Source organism: Oncorhynchus keta, chromosome 14, assembly GCF_023373465.1.
Source record: "Oncorhynchus keta strain PuntledgeMale-10-30-2019 chromosome 14, Oket_V2, whole genome shotgun sequence".
In the NCBI taxonomy this organism is placed as follows: domain Eukaryota; kingdom Metazoa; phylum Chordata; class Actinopteri; order Salmoniformes; family Salmonidae; genus Oncorhynchus; species Oncorhynchus keta.
Window position 1 is genome coordinate 43,112,684 of NC_068434.1, and position 13,933 is coordinate 43,126,616.

The window sequence follows — 13,933 nt, forward strand, 5'->3', positions numbered from 1 at the left end:
AATGTTGAACAGCCGGCGTCAGCCCCCCGATGACACAGGACAGAGAATTCATGTTGACATGAGTTGTGTTGACTTTCACATTTCTATGTGTTACGGTAATTTGATGTACAGCACAGGACTGCATCTTATGGGACATGATACAGCAGAATGAAGGGACGTGTAGAACGGATGGAAGTGGGGCCACAAGCTCAAACTTAACCCTGAAACCTAATACTTTATGAACTTGCTCGTCAACTATATGCCTATTTTTGTCCATTAAGCATCTAGTGGCTCTTTTTCGTATGAAAGGAAGATGCTTAAACATGTTTGGTAAAAGTGCAATCAGACATGGGTCAAATACAAGACAATTAGTACACTGAACAAGGCCATAATCTTTCTGGAAGTACTCCATGCTTTGATAAATTACAGTTTCACAGATGATCTTCTTTCTCCACCCCGCTGTTGAGGTTTCTCATGTTGAGGTTGGTTGCTCTCACACTCTCTGTGTTGATATCCCATTCTCTGTATATTTGCTTTAGCCACTGAATTGCTTGTTCAATATTAACAGCGTCAAATAGGAGCCATGTATATTGGTCGTTTTATGATTGAAGCTGGCTCAGTGAGATTATATCCTGGGAAGTCTACTTTATGCTCATCACAATATATGTGGGTGCGTGTATGTGTGTGCGCGCGCGCGTGTGTGTCTGTGCGCACATACTGTTACCAAAAAGAAGATCTGGGATTATTTTGCATGTTTGAACCTGAACTCATCGTTAACCGCCTCAGACCCAAGTTAGTTAGGGTTTGTTTACCCAATTATGCTTGTGTAAACTTGGAAAGTAGTGGCCTGTACCTTTCAGTAGCATCCGTGTGCTTATAGGAGTCATAATATGACCTCTGAACTCTGTCACAAATCTGAGTGTGAAAACCCTCCTATGCTTGCATAAATGATTTCCGCTTGTTCTTAGATGACATGTAGTTTAATAACAGTTTAATAACACACACACACACACACACACACACACACACACACACACACACACTGACCTAAGTGCGTGTTTTTTTGCACATACACACATTCACGGTCTCATTGGTGGTCCAAAGGAAATGGAGTCATGCACTTATCTTTGAAGCCAAAATGTGGGTCTCAATAACTGTTAATCCATTTTATTCCTTTTCAGAACGTATTGCTTACATGAATATTCTATAGGGTGGATATAACGCAAGCACAGTGAATTTATAATGAAAAACCTCTGTAATTTTAAGCCTTTTACAGATATACCGGAACATCATATTTTAAAACTGATATGCCATATGTATGTTATACTGATGTAACATTTCATGACATGATTAAATAACTTGCATCTTCTCACAGAGAAGAAATTGCATAGGTCACAAAATTATGACAATGACAATATTGCGGTGGGTCACTGAGAATCTGTGTTTGGCTAACTATCTTGCATGTTGGCACAACTCATTCCATGACAAAGGCATTCTAAAAAGCATAATTTGTCATACTTCTCACATGAAGGACAAACACATGGATAATGTTTATTACACACGTATTACTGCCCTATAAACTCTCTAAATCTATTCTGTGATGCAAAACAGTCTCAATGTTTCTCTCTAGACAGCAAAGCTTCTCAAGACAAAGGTATTTGTGAGAACGGATTTTTCCTTGGTCCTGGCAATCATGGCACGTTACTTCAGGCCCCATGCTACATTCCCTTCAATTAATCTGAATAACTCTTCTGTACATCGGAATAATTTTTGTTTACTGGCAACCTCGGCACTAAATACAAAGTTTACTCAATGATTGAAAGAAGCTAGTGATTAAACTGTTGAGCTACAGTGTACAGTCATGGGCCTGTAAGCCATGGAGACAATCTTGCTCCCTGACCAGTGCAACAAGAGTGGAAAAGAAACAAACATTGATGTTTCTGGTCAAGGTAGCTTGACATCAAAGCAGAGCAGACATCCTCTCTCTCTCTCTCTCTCTCTCAGTTGTGTCTCTGTTGTTTTGACTTCTTCCTCCCTCTACCTAGTTTCCCAAAAGCTTCTTAACGTTGTTTAAATGTGCCATACCTCATCTTGAGAGAATGTCAAATGAGTCAGCCTTGGTGCCAGTTTATTTCTGCTTTTACTAACACTTCCACCAACCAAATAAGTCCCTTAGGAGAGCAGAAGCTGTCTACCTCAGAGAAGGCATCTTGGACAGTCTGAAGACAGTCCCTTCAATGTAAGTGTGGCAGAAACCTCACAATAATATGAGGACTGAGGAGTACTAGAGTAGCTGTTGAGAAAGCAAACGCTTCTGGGAATCCAAATAAACAAGACTTATATGCATTTCTCCTGTACTGTCTCATTGCTTAGCGACACATGAAGAGCCTGGTCTTTCACACATGACTGAGTGGTCTTTCCTGCCACACCAGAAAGGTCCCTGGTTAGATGTGTCGCTTCTCTGCTCCCGTCCTCTGTATTGCTCTGCCCTGATGAATAAGAACTTCGGGGGTCTTGGACAGAGGAAGTGCGGAACCCAAACTGCTCTCCTGTGTGATGACAGCTTCCTGTGTACGTCTCACTTCCTTCGGGCAGGTAGAGAACAGTCTGAGAGGTGCTGGACACCTCCCTCAGCTCGCGGGATACCAGTGAGGGTGACTCTCGAGAGGAGATGATGGAGGGGCACTGGTGGCAGTTCTGTCTATGCTGCCGCCGTGCTCCTATCTGACAGAACAGACATTTGATCTGCTCAATGAGCTTGAGGAGCATGGCCTTGCGGAGGAGGATGTAGATCCAGGGGTCCAGGATGGGGTTGAAGGAAGCGAAGCGGATCGCCCGCAGATCTGGGTTCTTTTCCAGTCTCAGCTCCACCGGAGTCTTATACAGCTGGTTCAGAAATACCTGCACCTGCAAGGGAGAGGTAATTAATGGAATTTAATCACCTTATTTTGCCCAGCTGATTTGAATTGATTGATATTTATGTTTTATACAGCTTGCTGACACCTGCAAGATAAATGTAATTGAATCTAATGGAAGTGTGATTATGTGTGTGTGTGTGTGTGTGTGTGTGTGTGTGTGTGTGTGTGTGTGTGTGTGTGTGTGTGTGTGTGTGTGTGTGTGTGTGTGTGTGTGTGTGTGTGTGTGTGTGATGTATTGCCAAATTGTTCAACAAATCATGGCTAAGCATTTTATGGATCTAGCTGTCTGAAGGCACACCTGTCCTTATGGAGACTGATGTGAGCAGCATACCAAGCAGAATATGCAATATAGGCCTACACTACTATGCGAATCAGCTATGAGAAAACTATTCTAATGTCAGGTTGGGACTATTAACAACTCATGAAGTCACAATGACTTACAGGCATTGTGCGTAAAATATCAAATCGTGTGTACATGTGTATCTTGTGCGTAAATAGTTAAAATAGTCTTTGTGCGATTAGGAAAATGTGTAAAGTGGTTCTCAAAGTGAGAAGAGAAACTTACAACTAGTGGAATGGAGCATATGAGCACCACCGCTGAGGTGCATATGAGTACAATCACCATCTGGATCTCCGCGCCGGCCAGATTCCCGAAGTTGCGTCTCCTTCTTGGGTCTGTGTTTCGCCCTCGGTCTGTCCCCAACGACATTCTCCGAACGAACTGCCGGTGCATCCGGATCAAAGCCCCGCACACCAGAACGTTACAGATCACCGTGGCCAGAATTAGAATCGAACTGGATCCCGCGTAGATGTAAGAAAATGTGGCATCAGTACTCACGTTGCTCCGCCACTCTATGAAGCACCAGGTTTGTGGGTACTGCTTTTTGACTTGACCCAGACCCATACTGGGCATAGCGCAGAAAAGCGCATTGGAGATGTAGATAGCCAGAAGAGTCAACCCCGCCAGTCTCTGATCCACATAGTCGTTGTAGAAATACGCATGGTTTATCGCCAAGTATCTCTCTACGGACATTGCGCATATGATGCTGAGCCCTGCTAAAGAGAAGAAGAGGAGGATGAATCCGAAATACTGGCAGAGTGGGTCCCCGCCTGGCCAAGATCCTTTCACATAAGTGGCGATGGTGACTGGACTGGCCAGGAGGGTCCCCAAAAGGTCCGTAACCGCCAGACCGCAAACCAGCGTGTAGAACGTGGTCTCCTTCTGCTCTTTCCTGGACTTGCAGAGCACCACGATGGCGATTACATTTCCCACCACTCCGAAAATAAACATGATGGAAGGTATAGTCGGGACCATGGTCCTCCCGGTCACAGTATTGTTACTCATTGTAGTATGTCCAGATTGTATATATATTTTTTAAATACTTCATTCACATTATAAGCTATCCTTCATTTTTTTTTACAAGTAAAGACTACTGTAGATGCTTTAGGCATATTATCTACATAAATTAAACTTATCAAACATGATTGAAATATTCATGCTGAATGTGAGCTGAACCGATCTACTCACAACAGAAGTTAGAACGCCTTTAAAACGGTTGTTTACGAGTTCCGTTGATTTTGCTGAAGTATCTGTAAGGGACAGTTCGAAAATTACTGGGGGGTGGGGGCGTCCAAACTAGAGGAGGGTTGCTTAACTTTTTTTTGCACTGGGGAGGGCTGTGTAGTTTGGGGGAGTACGTTGTTTTCCCTGGTTTACATTCACTATTTTTCAGGTTTTACTATATAATTTCTTCCATCCTAGCCAAATTTCCTCATCTGCTTGCATGTGCCTCCCCTATCAAGGTGTTCTGGAACTTCCCTTATGCACTATGCTTCTCCACTTGCTAACTATACCACAGGTCAATATAATCTACCAGTCTAACTGTCTATCCTGCCCACTATCCACCATTCATAGTGACAATAGTGGTAGGGGGATCGTTTGTCCAGGTCTGCAATGGGGTTACTAGCAATCATACCACACATAAAATCATTCAAAGCTGCACCAATTTTCTATATAAATCCACAATAACAAGGATGAATAGCTGATAGGCAGTGAAGAGGCCAGGTGAGTACAAAAAGCTCCCCTATTGATCTTGTTTAGGGACAATACAATTATCTAGACTAGCCTAGATAATAATAGCATTTTTGTTAAGTGAGTACAAAATGATATGTTTGGCTGTAAACTGCAGGGAACATTGTATTTTAATAACTGTGCAAAGAAATTGCACGCGCAGTGCAATGGTGTGGTGAACTTTGACGGATGATAATGAATCAATGTGTTCTTACACTGATGTATTGCGAACACAGGACAGGTAGAGTGATGAGCACATTGAAAAATACCATCCTAACATTAAGAGTCCTGCCCCCCTGCCCGGCCACCTTCTTTTGCGCTCGGTCGGGACCACCTTTTGGACTGGTCTAAATTGCTAGTTAGGGCATGGGGTGGGGACATTCCAATTAGTTGGTTCTGGGGCTGTTGGAAACAAATCTGATTGTTGTCTATTGTATTTAATTTGAGCTTTAGAAGTAGTTAGTACCTCTTAAAAGTAGTTTGCTGCTTAAAGTAAAATCGACACATTTATTTTTTCATTAGTCCATTTTGCATGTCAGCAGTCAAGTTTTCAAGGTATTGAACTTTCAAGAAGCAAAGTGTCACCTGCCAGATCACGATGATGATGCGAAATGTATAATTTGATGCAAAACAGCAAGTCAGAATTAAATGCCCCGTTCACGTGCTAGTTGAAACTAGGAAACTTGGAAATGTCCGACTCGCTAATAAGTTGTAGTTATACACGTGCCGCGTTCAACCATTTAGCAAGTTAAACATTTGCGAGTTCCGAATAGCACATGAATGCGGCAAAATTAATTGACATAGTGGATTGCCTCAAGTGGTAAAATGAAAACTAATGAATGAGCAATTATAGTTGTATTTTTAGCCTAAGTCTAGCATGTCGCGTACCTACATTTAAAACTTTAGTTTACAGAACAAGAAAAATCTTCACAGTTGTCAGGATGGCCAAGCGGTCTAATGCGCCAGCCTGAAAGAGTGAATTCTTCCTGGAGATAGGGGATTTCTGGTCTATGAATGTAGATGTGAGTTCAAACCTCACTTCCGACAATGCTTTTTCCCCAAGAAAGCCAGAGTTAAACAATCTACACAGTGGATTGCCTTAATTAACCTCTACTGGATCGGTGTCCCCCCAAGGGAAGGTTGAGCTAACAGTGCGCTAATAGGATTAGCGTGTCGTTTTAAGTAACAAGAAAATTTCCCAGGAAATAGACATATCTGATATGGGCAGAACGCTTAAATTCTTGTTAATTTCATATTTCCACAAACTTCAAATGTTTCTTTTCAAATGGTACCAAAAATATGCATATCCTTGCTTCAGGTCCTGAGCTACAGGCAGTTAGATTTGGGTATGACATTTTAGGTGAAAATTGAAAAAAAGGGTCAGATCCTTAGTGGTGATAATATATCAAATGAACCGGAATAATAATTGCCTACTTTAAAATGCGTTCACCTAGGCAAATAACTTTTGATTCAATTTGTTTAATTAGATTTTGTATTTATTTAAATGTTTATTTTATTTATTATTAATAGCAGTGCTTGACTTAGACTGCAATAGGTTCCGGTACTCATTTTGGGTGTCCTACTATTTATATTTAGGTGCAGGAACTCCACAATACTTTGTAGCTAATATTGTATAAGAGGAACAGGAGCTCAAGCAGTAGAACATTTGAGGTGCTAGTAGTAAGCTCTGGTAGGCTCCTGCCCACGTCAAGCACTGATTAATAGCCTTAATCCATCATGTAATTTACCTACATTTCAGACTTTAAGAAATAAGAAGCTTGGTAGTTTGTAGTTACAGAATAGTCAGAAACAAATAAGAAGCTTGGTAGTTTGTAGTTACAGAATAGTCAGAAACAAATAAGAAGCTTGGTAGTTTGTAGTTACAGAATAGTCAGAAACAAATAAGAAGCTTGGTAGTTTGTAGTTACAGAATAGTCAGAAACAAATAAGAAGCTTGGTAGTTTGTAGTTACAGAATAGTCAGAAACAAATAAGAAGCTTGGTAGTTTGTAGTTACAGAATAGTCAGAAACAAATAAGAAGCTTGGTAGTTTGTAGTTACAGAATAGTCAGAAACAAATATGAAGCTTGGTAGTTTGTAGTTACAGAATAGTCAGAAACAAATAAGAAGCTTGGTAGTTTGTAGTTACAGAATAGTCAGAAACAAATAAGAAGCTTGGTAGTTTGTAGTTACAGAATAGTCAGAAACAAATAAGAAGCTTGGTAGTTTGCAGTTCCAGAATAGTCAGAAACAAATAAGAAGCTTGGTAGTTTGTAGTTACAGAATAGTCAGAAACAAATAAGAGGCTTGGTAGTTTGCAGTTACAGAATAGTCAGAAACAAATAAGAAGCTTGGTAGTTTGCAGTTACAGAATAGTCAGAAACAAATAAGAAGCTTGGTAGTTTGTAGTTACAGAATAGTCAGAAACAAATATGAAGCTTGGTAGTTTGTAGTTACAGAATAGTCAGAAACAAATAAGAAGCTTGGTAGTTTGTAGTTACAGAATAGTCAGAAACAAATAAGAAGCTTGGTAGTTTGTAGTTACAGAATAGTCAGAAACAAATAAGAAGCTTGGTAGTTTGTAGTTACAGAATAGTCAGAAACAAATAAGAAGCTTGGTAGTTTGTAGTTACAGAATAGTCAGAAACAAATAAGAAGCTTGGTAGTTTGTAGTTACAGAATAGTCAGAAACAAATAAGAAGCTTGGTAGTTTGTAGTTACAGAATAGTCAGAAACAAATAAGAAGCTTGGTAGTTTGCAGTTACAGAATAGTCAGAAACAAATAAGAAGCTTGGTAGTTTGTAGTTACAGAATAGTCAGAAACAAATAAGAAGCTTGGTAGTTTGTAGTTACAGAATAGTCAGAAACAAATAAGAAGCTTGGTAGTTTGTAGTTACAGAATAGTCAGAAACAAATAAGAAGCTTGGTAGTTTGTAGTTACAGAATAGTCAGAAACAAATAAGAAGCTTGGTAGTTTGTAGTTACAGAATAGTCAGAAACAAATAAGAAGCTTGGTAGTTTGTAGTTACAGAATAGTCAGAAACAAATAAGAAGCTTGGTAGTTTGCAGTTACAGAATAGTCAGAAACAAATAAGAAGCTTGGTAGTTTGTAGTTATAGAATAGTCAGAAACAAATAAGAAGCTTGGTAGTTTGCAGTTACAGAATAGTCAGAAACAAATAAGAAGCTTGGTAGTTTGTAGTTATAGAATAGTCAGAAACAAATAAGAAGCTTGGTAGTTTGCAGTTGTCAAGATGTCAAGTGTTCTAAGCCCAGACTCTAGGAGTGAATCTTTCCTGTAGAAAGGCGTATAATGGTCTCTGAATGGAGGTGAACCAGACTTCTGACAATGCTTTTCCCTAAGAAAGTCGGAGATAAACAATCTACACAGTGGAGACCTCCGGGGTACATATTGTATCAGAATTACCTGTTTAAATTGCTGAAAAAAAGGAAACCCTGATACATTGTATCTTTGTTTGACAAGTGGTTCTGAAAGGTCATGAAATTACCTTCCAAATGCTATGTAATTTAACCAACTTTGAAAGCAGCAGTTACAACTATAGAACAGGCTTTTAAAAAGATTTGTAGATACAGGGCCATCACAGGATTCACGTATTAACTGCACAGAAGCCTTTTCCCAATATGGCCGCCAAACAACTCAATGGGGTCTTATTGGATCAATTACAGTAACTTACAATACTGTAAGTAGACTTGAAAAGGGTTAATCTTCACCAGGATTTGTTTGTCGAAAGTCAGACAACCTCCAGTATGGAAATGTCTAACATTATTAAGCCTACTGCAGTAGCCCTTCACAACACCGTGCATGTCAATACCTTCAGTCTTAGGGCCCTTCCACATAAAAACACAACAGCTACCTACAGTAGAGAACCAGAATACAATGATTCCTTTCTCTGCATGAGTAGGTACATGCCCATTTGTTCGGGAGAGAAGCGCGCGAGAGAGACACCATTTGTTATCTCCATTCTAGACTAAATACTGTCGGTTGCTCTCTAGGACTATGGAGTACACAAACGTTTTAAGTGAGCATAAAATCCAAGGGTTAAGGGTTAAACATTTTATGGTATTAGGCAACCGACTGCACTGTGGCACACAAATGCCTCAGGGCTATTATGTGAAGGTAGTTAAGTTTATATAGTAAAGGCATGCGGCTTGGTTCAGTTTATTGATGTATAATCATTCTATGGGAATCCCCAGCCATCTTTGTCTACACAGCCCAAACTCCAGACAGACAGACACAGAGATGAGGTGGAGGGTGTTGTCCTGGGTTGTACTCTGTACAACGGCTTTGTTTTCAATCCTAGTTTAGGAAGGCTTTGTGTATGTCTGTTCTACAGTTTGGTAAACTTGTAGATAACATCCGTAGAAGGTTTTGTGCGATGGCTCACGCAACATAACAAAGCTGGACACAGGGAGAATGAGACGTAAACTGTTTGGGTTGGCAGCAATGGTAGTTTGATAAATTATGCCAATGAGAAAGCAAAGGCCTCTGTTATCCCACCCACCAGACTGTTTACCTTTGTAAAACTATAGGTTACATCCACACGTCTGTCACATGCAATCTCATTCCATGATAGTGGCATAATAATGCCTCGTCCAGCGCTCTGCACGTCAAGTTCCTTTTATTGAAGGGATGTTGTAGCCATGTCACTATTCACCTGGGTCTAAATTCTACCTTGAGATATTCACAGGCCACCGGTAAATCATGCACTGACGTCAATGGGAGATTTACATAATCATCGAGTTTCACATGGGGATCACAACCTCTCCCTCAACGTGAGCAAGACAAAACGAGCTGATCGTGGACGACAGGAAAAGGAGGGGCGAGCACGCCCCCATTGACATCGATGGGGCTGTAGTGGAACGGGTCGAGAGCTTCAAGTTCCTTGGTGTTCCACATCAATAAGGACCTGGCGGTGCAAACGCACCAAGACAGTCATGAAGAGGGCACGACATTTGCATATTCCCCTCAGCAGGCTGAACGGAGTTATACAGCTGCACCATCGAGAACATCCTAACGGGTTGCATCAAATCAGACTTTATTTGTCACATGCACCGAATACAACAAGTGTAGACCTTACTGTGAAAGGCTTTCTTACAAGCCCTTAACCAACAGTGCAGTTCAAGAAGAGTTAAGAAAATATCTACCAAATAAACTGAAGTTAAAAAATAAAGAAAGTAACACAATAACGAGCCTATATACAGGGGGTACCGAGTCAGTGTACGGTGGTACAGGTTAGTCGAGGTAATTTGTACATGTTGGTAGGGGTGAAGTGACTAGGCATAGATAATAAACAGCCAGTAGCAGCAGTGTACAAAACAAATGGAGGGGGGGATTAATGTAAGTAGTCCGGTGGCCATTTGATTAATTATTCAGCAGTCGAATGGCTTTGGTTTCACCGCTTGGTATGGTAACTGCTCGGTATCTGACCACAAGGCGCTCCAGAAGGTAGTGCCATCCAGGACCTCTATTCCATCACACTCTTCACATATGCTGGTGCTATTCTCTGTTGATTATCTATGCACAGTCACTAACCCTACTTACATGTACATATTACCTCAATTACCTCTACTAACCCATACCCTCGCACGTTGACTTGGTACCGGTTCCCCTTGTATATAGCCTCATTATTGTTATTTTATTGTGTTACTAGTTTTCCTCTGCACATTTTTCTTACTTTTTAATATTCTGCATTGTTGGTTAAGGGCTGGTAAGTAAGCATTTCACGGTAAGGTTTACACCTGTGATGTAACTGGCGTATGTGACAAATACCATTTGATTTGAAGCTAGGATTCGGCCCCCTAGTTTATATTGTGCAGACTGAGTGCTCCTTCTGAGGATCATTAAACGTGTAAACAAGTGCATGTAGCGTTAACAATTATTAACATGGATAGTGCCTCAGGACAGCCGTCTGGAACATTTAGGTCTCACTTTAACATGTTGAGATGTTCCAGAAAACTCACTGGAACAGGGTGGAAATAGGTGCTTATGGTATCAACCTGAGGATGACCATTCAGTTTGTGGTTGGGTGTTTTAGGAAACAATGTACAAAATCCTGAATTTTGTCTGTAAAGTGCTTTGTTCAATATGTTCCAGTTGAAAATGGACAATACTGTGAGATGGGCTAATTGTTGGGGTTTCATATTGTGAATTAAAAATTGTACTCGGTACAAAAACAAAATAACATGGTCCTCCAAGTGATACTGCTGAGTAATCCAGGCAGGCCGTTGCCTGTACCATGAGTCATAATGTGATTGTTAGGTTGAAAAGATGCAGAACGCATGTTGTCAAACATACAGTACCAGTCAAAAGTTTGGACACACCTACTCATTGCATTGTTTTTCTTTATTTGTACTATTTTCTACATTGTAGAATAACAGTGAAGACATCAAAACTATTAAATAACACATATGGAATCATGTAGTAACCAAAAAACAAATCAAAATATATTTTATATTTGAGATTCTTCAAAGCACCCAGCCTTTGTCTTGATGACAGCTTTGTACACTCTTGACATTCTCTCAACCAGCTTCATGAGGTAGTCACCTGGAATGCATTTAAATTAATAGGTGAGCCTTGTTAAAAGTTAATTTGTGGAATTTCTTTCCTTCTTAATGTGTTTGAGCCAATCTGTTGTGTTGTGACAAGGTAGGGGTGGTATTCAGAAGATAGCCCTATTTGGTAAAAGACCAAGTCCATATTGGTCTGATGAGTTCACATTTGAGGTTTTTGGTTCCAACCGCCATGTCTTTGTGAGACACAGAGTAGTTGAACGGATACTTAATGGGACTATCATGTGTTTTCCAACATCACAATGATCCAAAACACACCTCCAAGCTGTGTAAGGGCTATTTGACCAAGGAGTGTGATGGAGTGCTGCATCAGATGTCTTGGCCACCAAAATCACCCAACCTCAACAGTTGAGATGGTTTGGGATGAGTTTGAGCGCAGAGTGAAGGAAAAGCACCTCTTTTAAGACTGTTGGAAAAACATTCCTCATGAAGCTGGTTGAGAGAATGCCAAGAGTGTGCAGAGCGGTCATCAAGGCAAAGGGTGGCTACTTTTGAAGAATCTAAAACAAACATATTTTGATTCGTTTAACACTTTTATGGTTACTACATGATTCCATATGTGCTATTTCATAGTTTTGATGTCTTCACTATAATTCTACAATGTAGAAAATAGTTTAAAAAAAGAACTTGAATTAGTAGGTGTGTCCAAACTTTTAACTGGTACTGTAACATAAAACCATTTCCTCTCTAGTTTAATAGACCCATTAATCAAGTTAAGTATGCCTTTTCAGTATGGTCTCTTCACTACACCCAGCTCTTACCGCCTTCCCTTTTAAGACCATATCTCACTGCTCATATGTCCAATTTGTCTACAATACATTTTTATTATTTTATGATTTTAATTAATCTTAACTATATTTGTTCGTTCCACTTTGTCAGGTTGAGTGCTTTGATTGCACTGTACTTCCTCAATTGTAAAAAGGTTCATTTGTTCACATACTCCTACCGTATGTCTACCTCACTCCAAATGTTGCAGTGGGATCTGGTGACAGCTATTTCACTCCTACTGGCTTGCCAAGACCAGAAGTACGTCATTACCACATCAGGAGGGCAGTAGGATCGCTGTGTCATGTTAAGTCTCATTCCCCAGAGAGTCTGAGGGCAGCGGGGGCTACCTCGTAACCCATACTTACTGTAGGGTCACTCAGACAGTATCTGCAGCAAAGCTCTCTCTTCACAGGTATGTGTTATGTTCAAGTCATGTCTGGAAGCTAAGGGAACTTCTGTCAGGTCATACTTAACCCACACAGGACAAGTCAGAAGATACTGTAGGTCTTCCATCATCATCTGAACATTGCCTCAGTGTTCTCTCCATGTCAGCGTTTTGTTCAGAGATGGTGTTTTAGGAAGCTGGGCTCTCAGGAAGAGAACTCCTCACAGGCAGACGGGAGATTCTTGTCCTGGACAGTGCTTCTCTCTAAAATGACCCCAATTGTGACTAAGCATTGCACTCCCACCTTCTTCTTTCCCTAGTCTAAAATAAAATATGTAATAACAGCAAGTTGTCCTTTGGGTTTGCATAATGTTTCTCACCTAAAACTATTGGCAAAGAGCAAAATGTTATTTTCACACACAGCACTTGTTGCAAGGGGCATGTAAGACTACTGTTTTTGGAAGAAGGGGGATAGGGAGAGAAATGAGAGTAATCTCATTTGTAAATGCAGAGGTTGTGTGTTCCTCCGAGTGCAATATTCTGTAAAAACACACTGCAATACGCACATCCTCAAGCCCTCATGACAAATCAGTTCTATCTTATTTTCCTTCATTAATCTCTTAGCAGGCTTTAAAATGTTAAATATGCAGCATTTTCTTTGATGAATTACTGAAGATTAATAAACCCAGTATCCCGAGACACCAGTGCTGCCAGTTGCCGAGCCAACAAAAACACACCCTAGCAGCATCTTATCCTATAATCTGTTTTAAAGAACTTAGACACAGCAACATACTGGGAAAAGTTGTCATGTCACAAGCTGTGGAAAATGTTCCCTTTCCCATTACATCTGTATATCACATCTATAAATCGAGAGGGACAGAGAAGAGTTCCCAAAGCTTAAGCTTGTAATCCCAGAAAAGCAGCAGCACAGGGGAGGAATAGAATAACATGAGTATTTGTTGATCAAGCATTTATGAGGACACAACGGTCGTTTCACAGGGGTGATGGAACACTCTTCTTAAAGGCCCAGTGCAGTCAAAAACGTGATTTCCTGTGTTTTATATACATATACACACTATGAGGTTGGAATAATACTACGACATTGTGAACATAATGGTAATGCCCTTTTAGTGTAAGAGCTGTTTGAAAATACTGTTTTGGTGGGATGGAGCTTTGGCTTGCCTGGTGACATCACCAGGCGGTAAATTAGTAGACAAATAAGA

General features: G+C 40.5%; 1 protein-coding gene across 1 annotated transcript; it reads right to left on the reverse strand.

Annotated features, from left to right (window-relative positions):
• Window positions 1-1,117: 1,117 nt before the first annotated feature.
• LOC118393472 (prostaglandin E2 receptor EP4 subtype-like) lies at window positions 1,118-8,603 on the reverse strand. The gene is made up of 2 exons (XM_035786165.2): window positions 3,463-8,603; window positions 1,118-2,886 (listed from the first exon to the last, which is right to left on the reverse strand). The coding sequence occupies exons 1-2, from the start codon at window positions 4,240-4,242 to the stop codon at window positions 2,317-2,319; spliced, it is 1,350 nt and encodes a 449-aa protein (XP_035642058.1). The 5' UTR covers window positions 4,243-8,603; the 3' UTR covers window positions 1,118-2,316.
• Window positions 8,604-13,933: the final 5,330 nt, after the last annotated feature.

What these genes read in the sequence shown, in the direction of transcription:
- LOC118393472 (XM_035786165.2), bottom strand. Translation starts at nt 4,242, where the DNA reads ATGAGTAACAATACTGTGACCGGGAGGACCATGGTCCCGACTATACCT. An exon ending in TATGCTCCATTCCACTAGTT is followed by an intron (nt 2,887 to 3,462) that starts GTAAGTTTCTCT and finishes TCTCCCTTGCAG; the next exon opens with GTGCAGGTATTTCTGAACCA.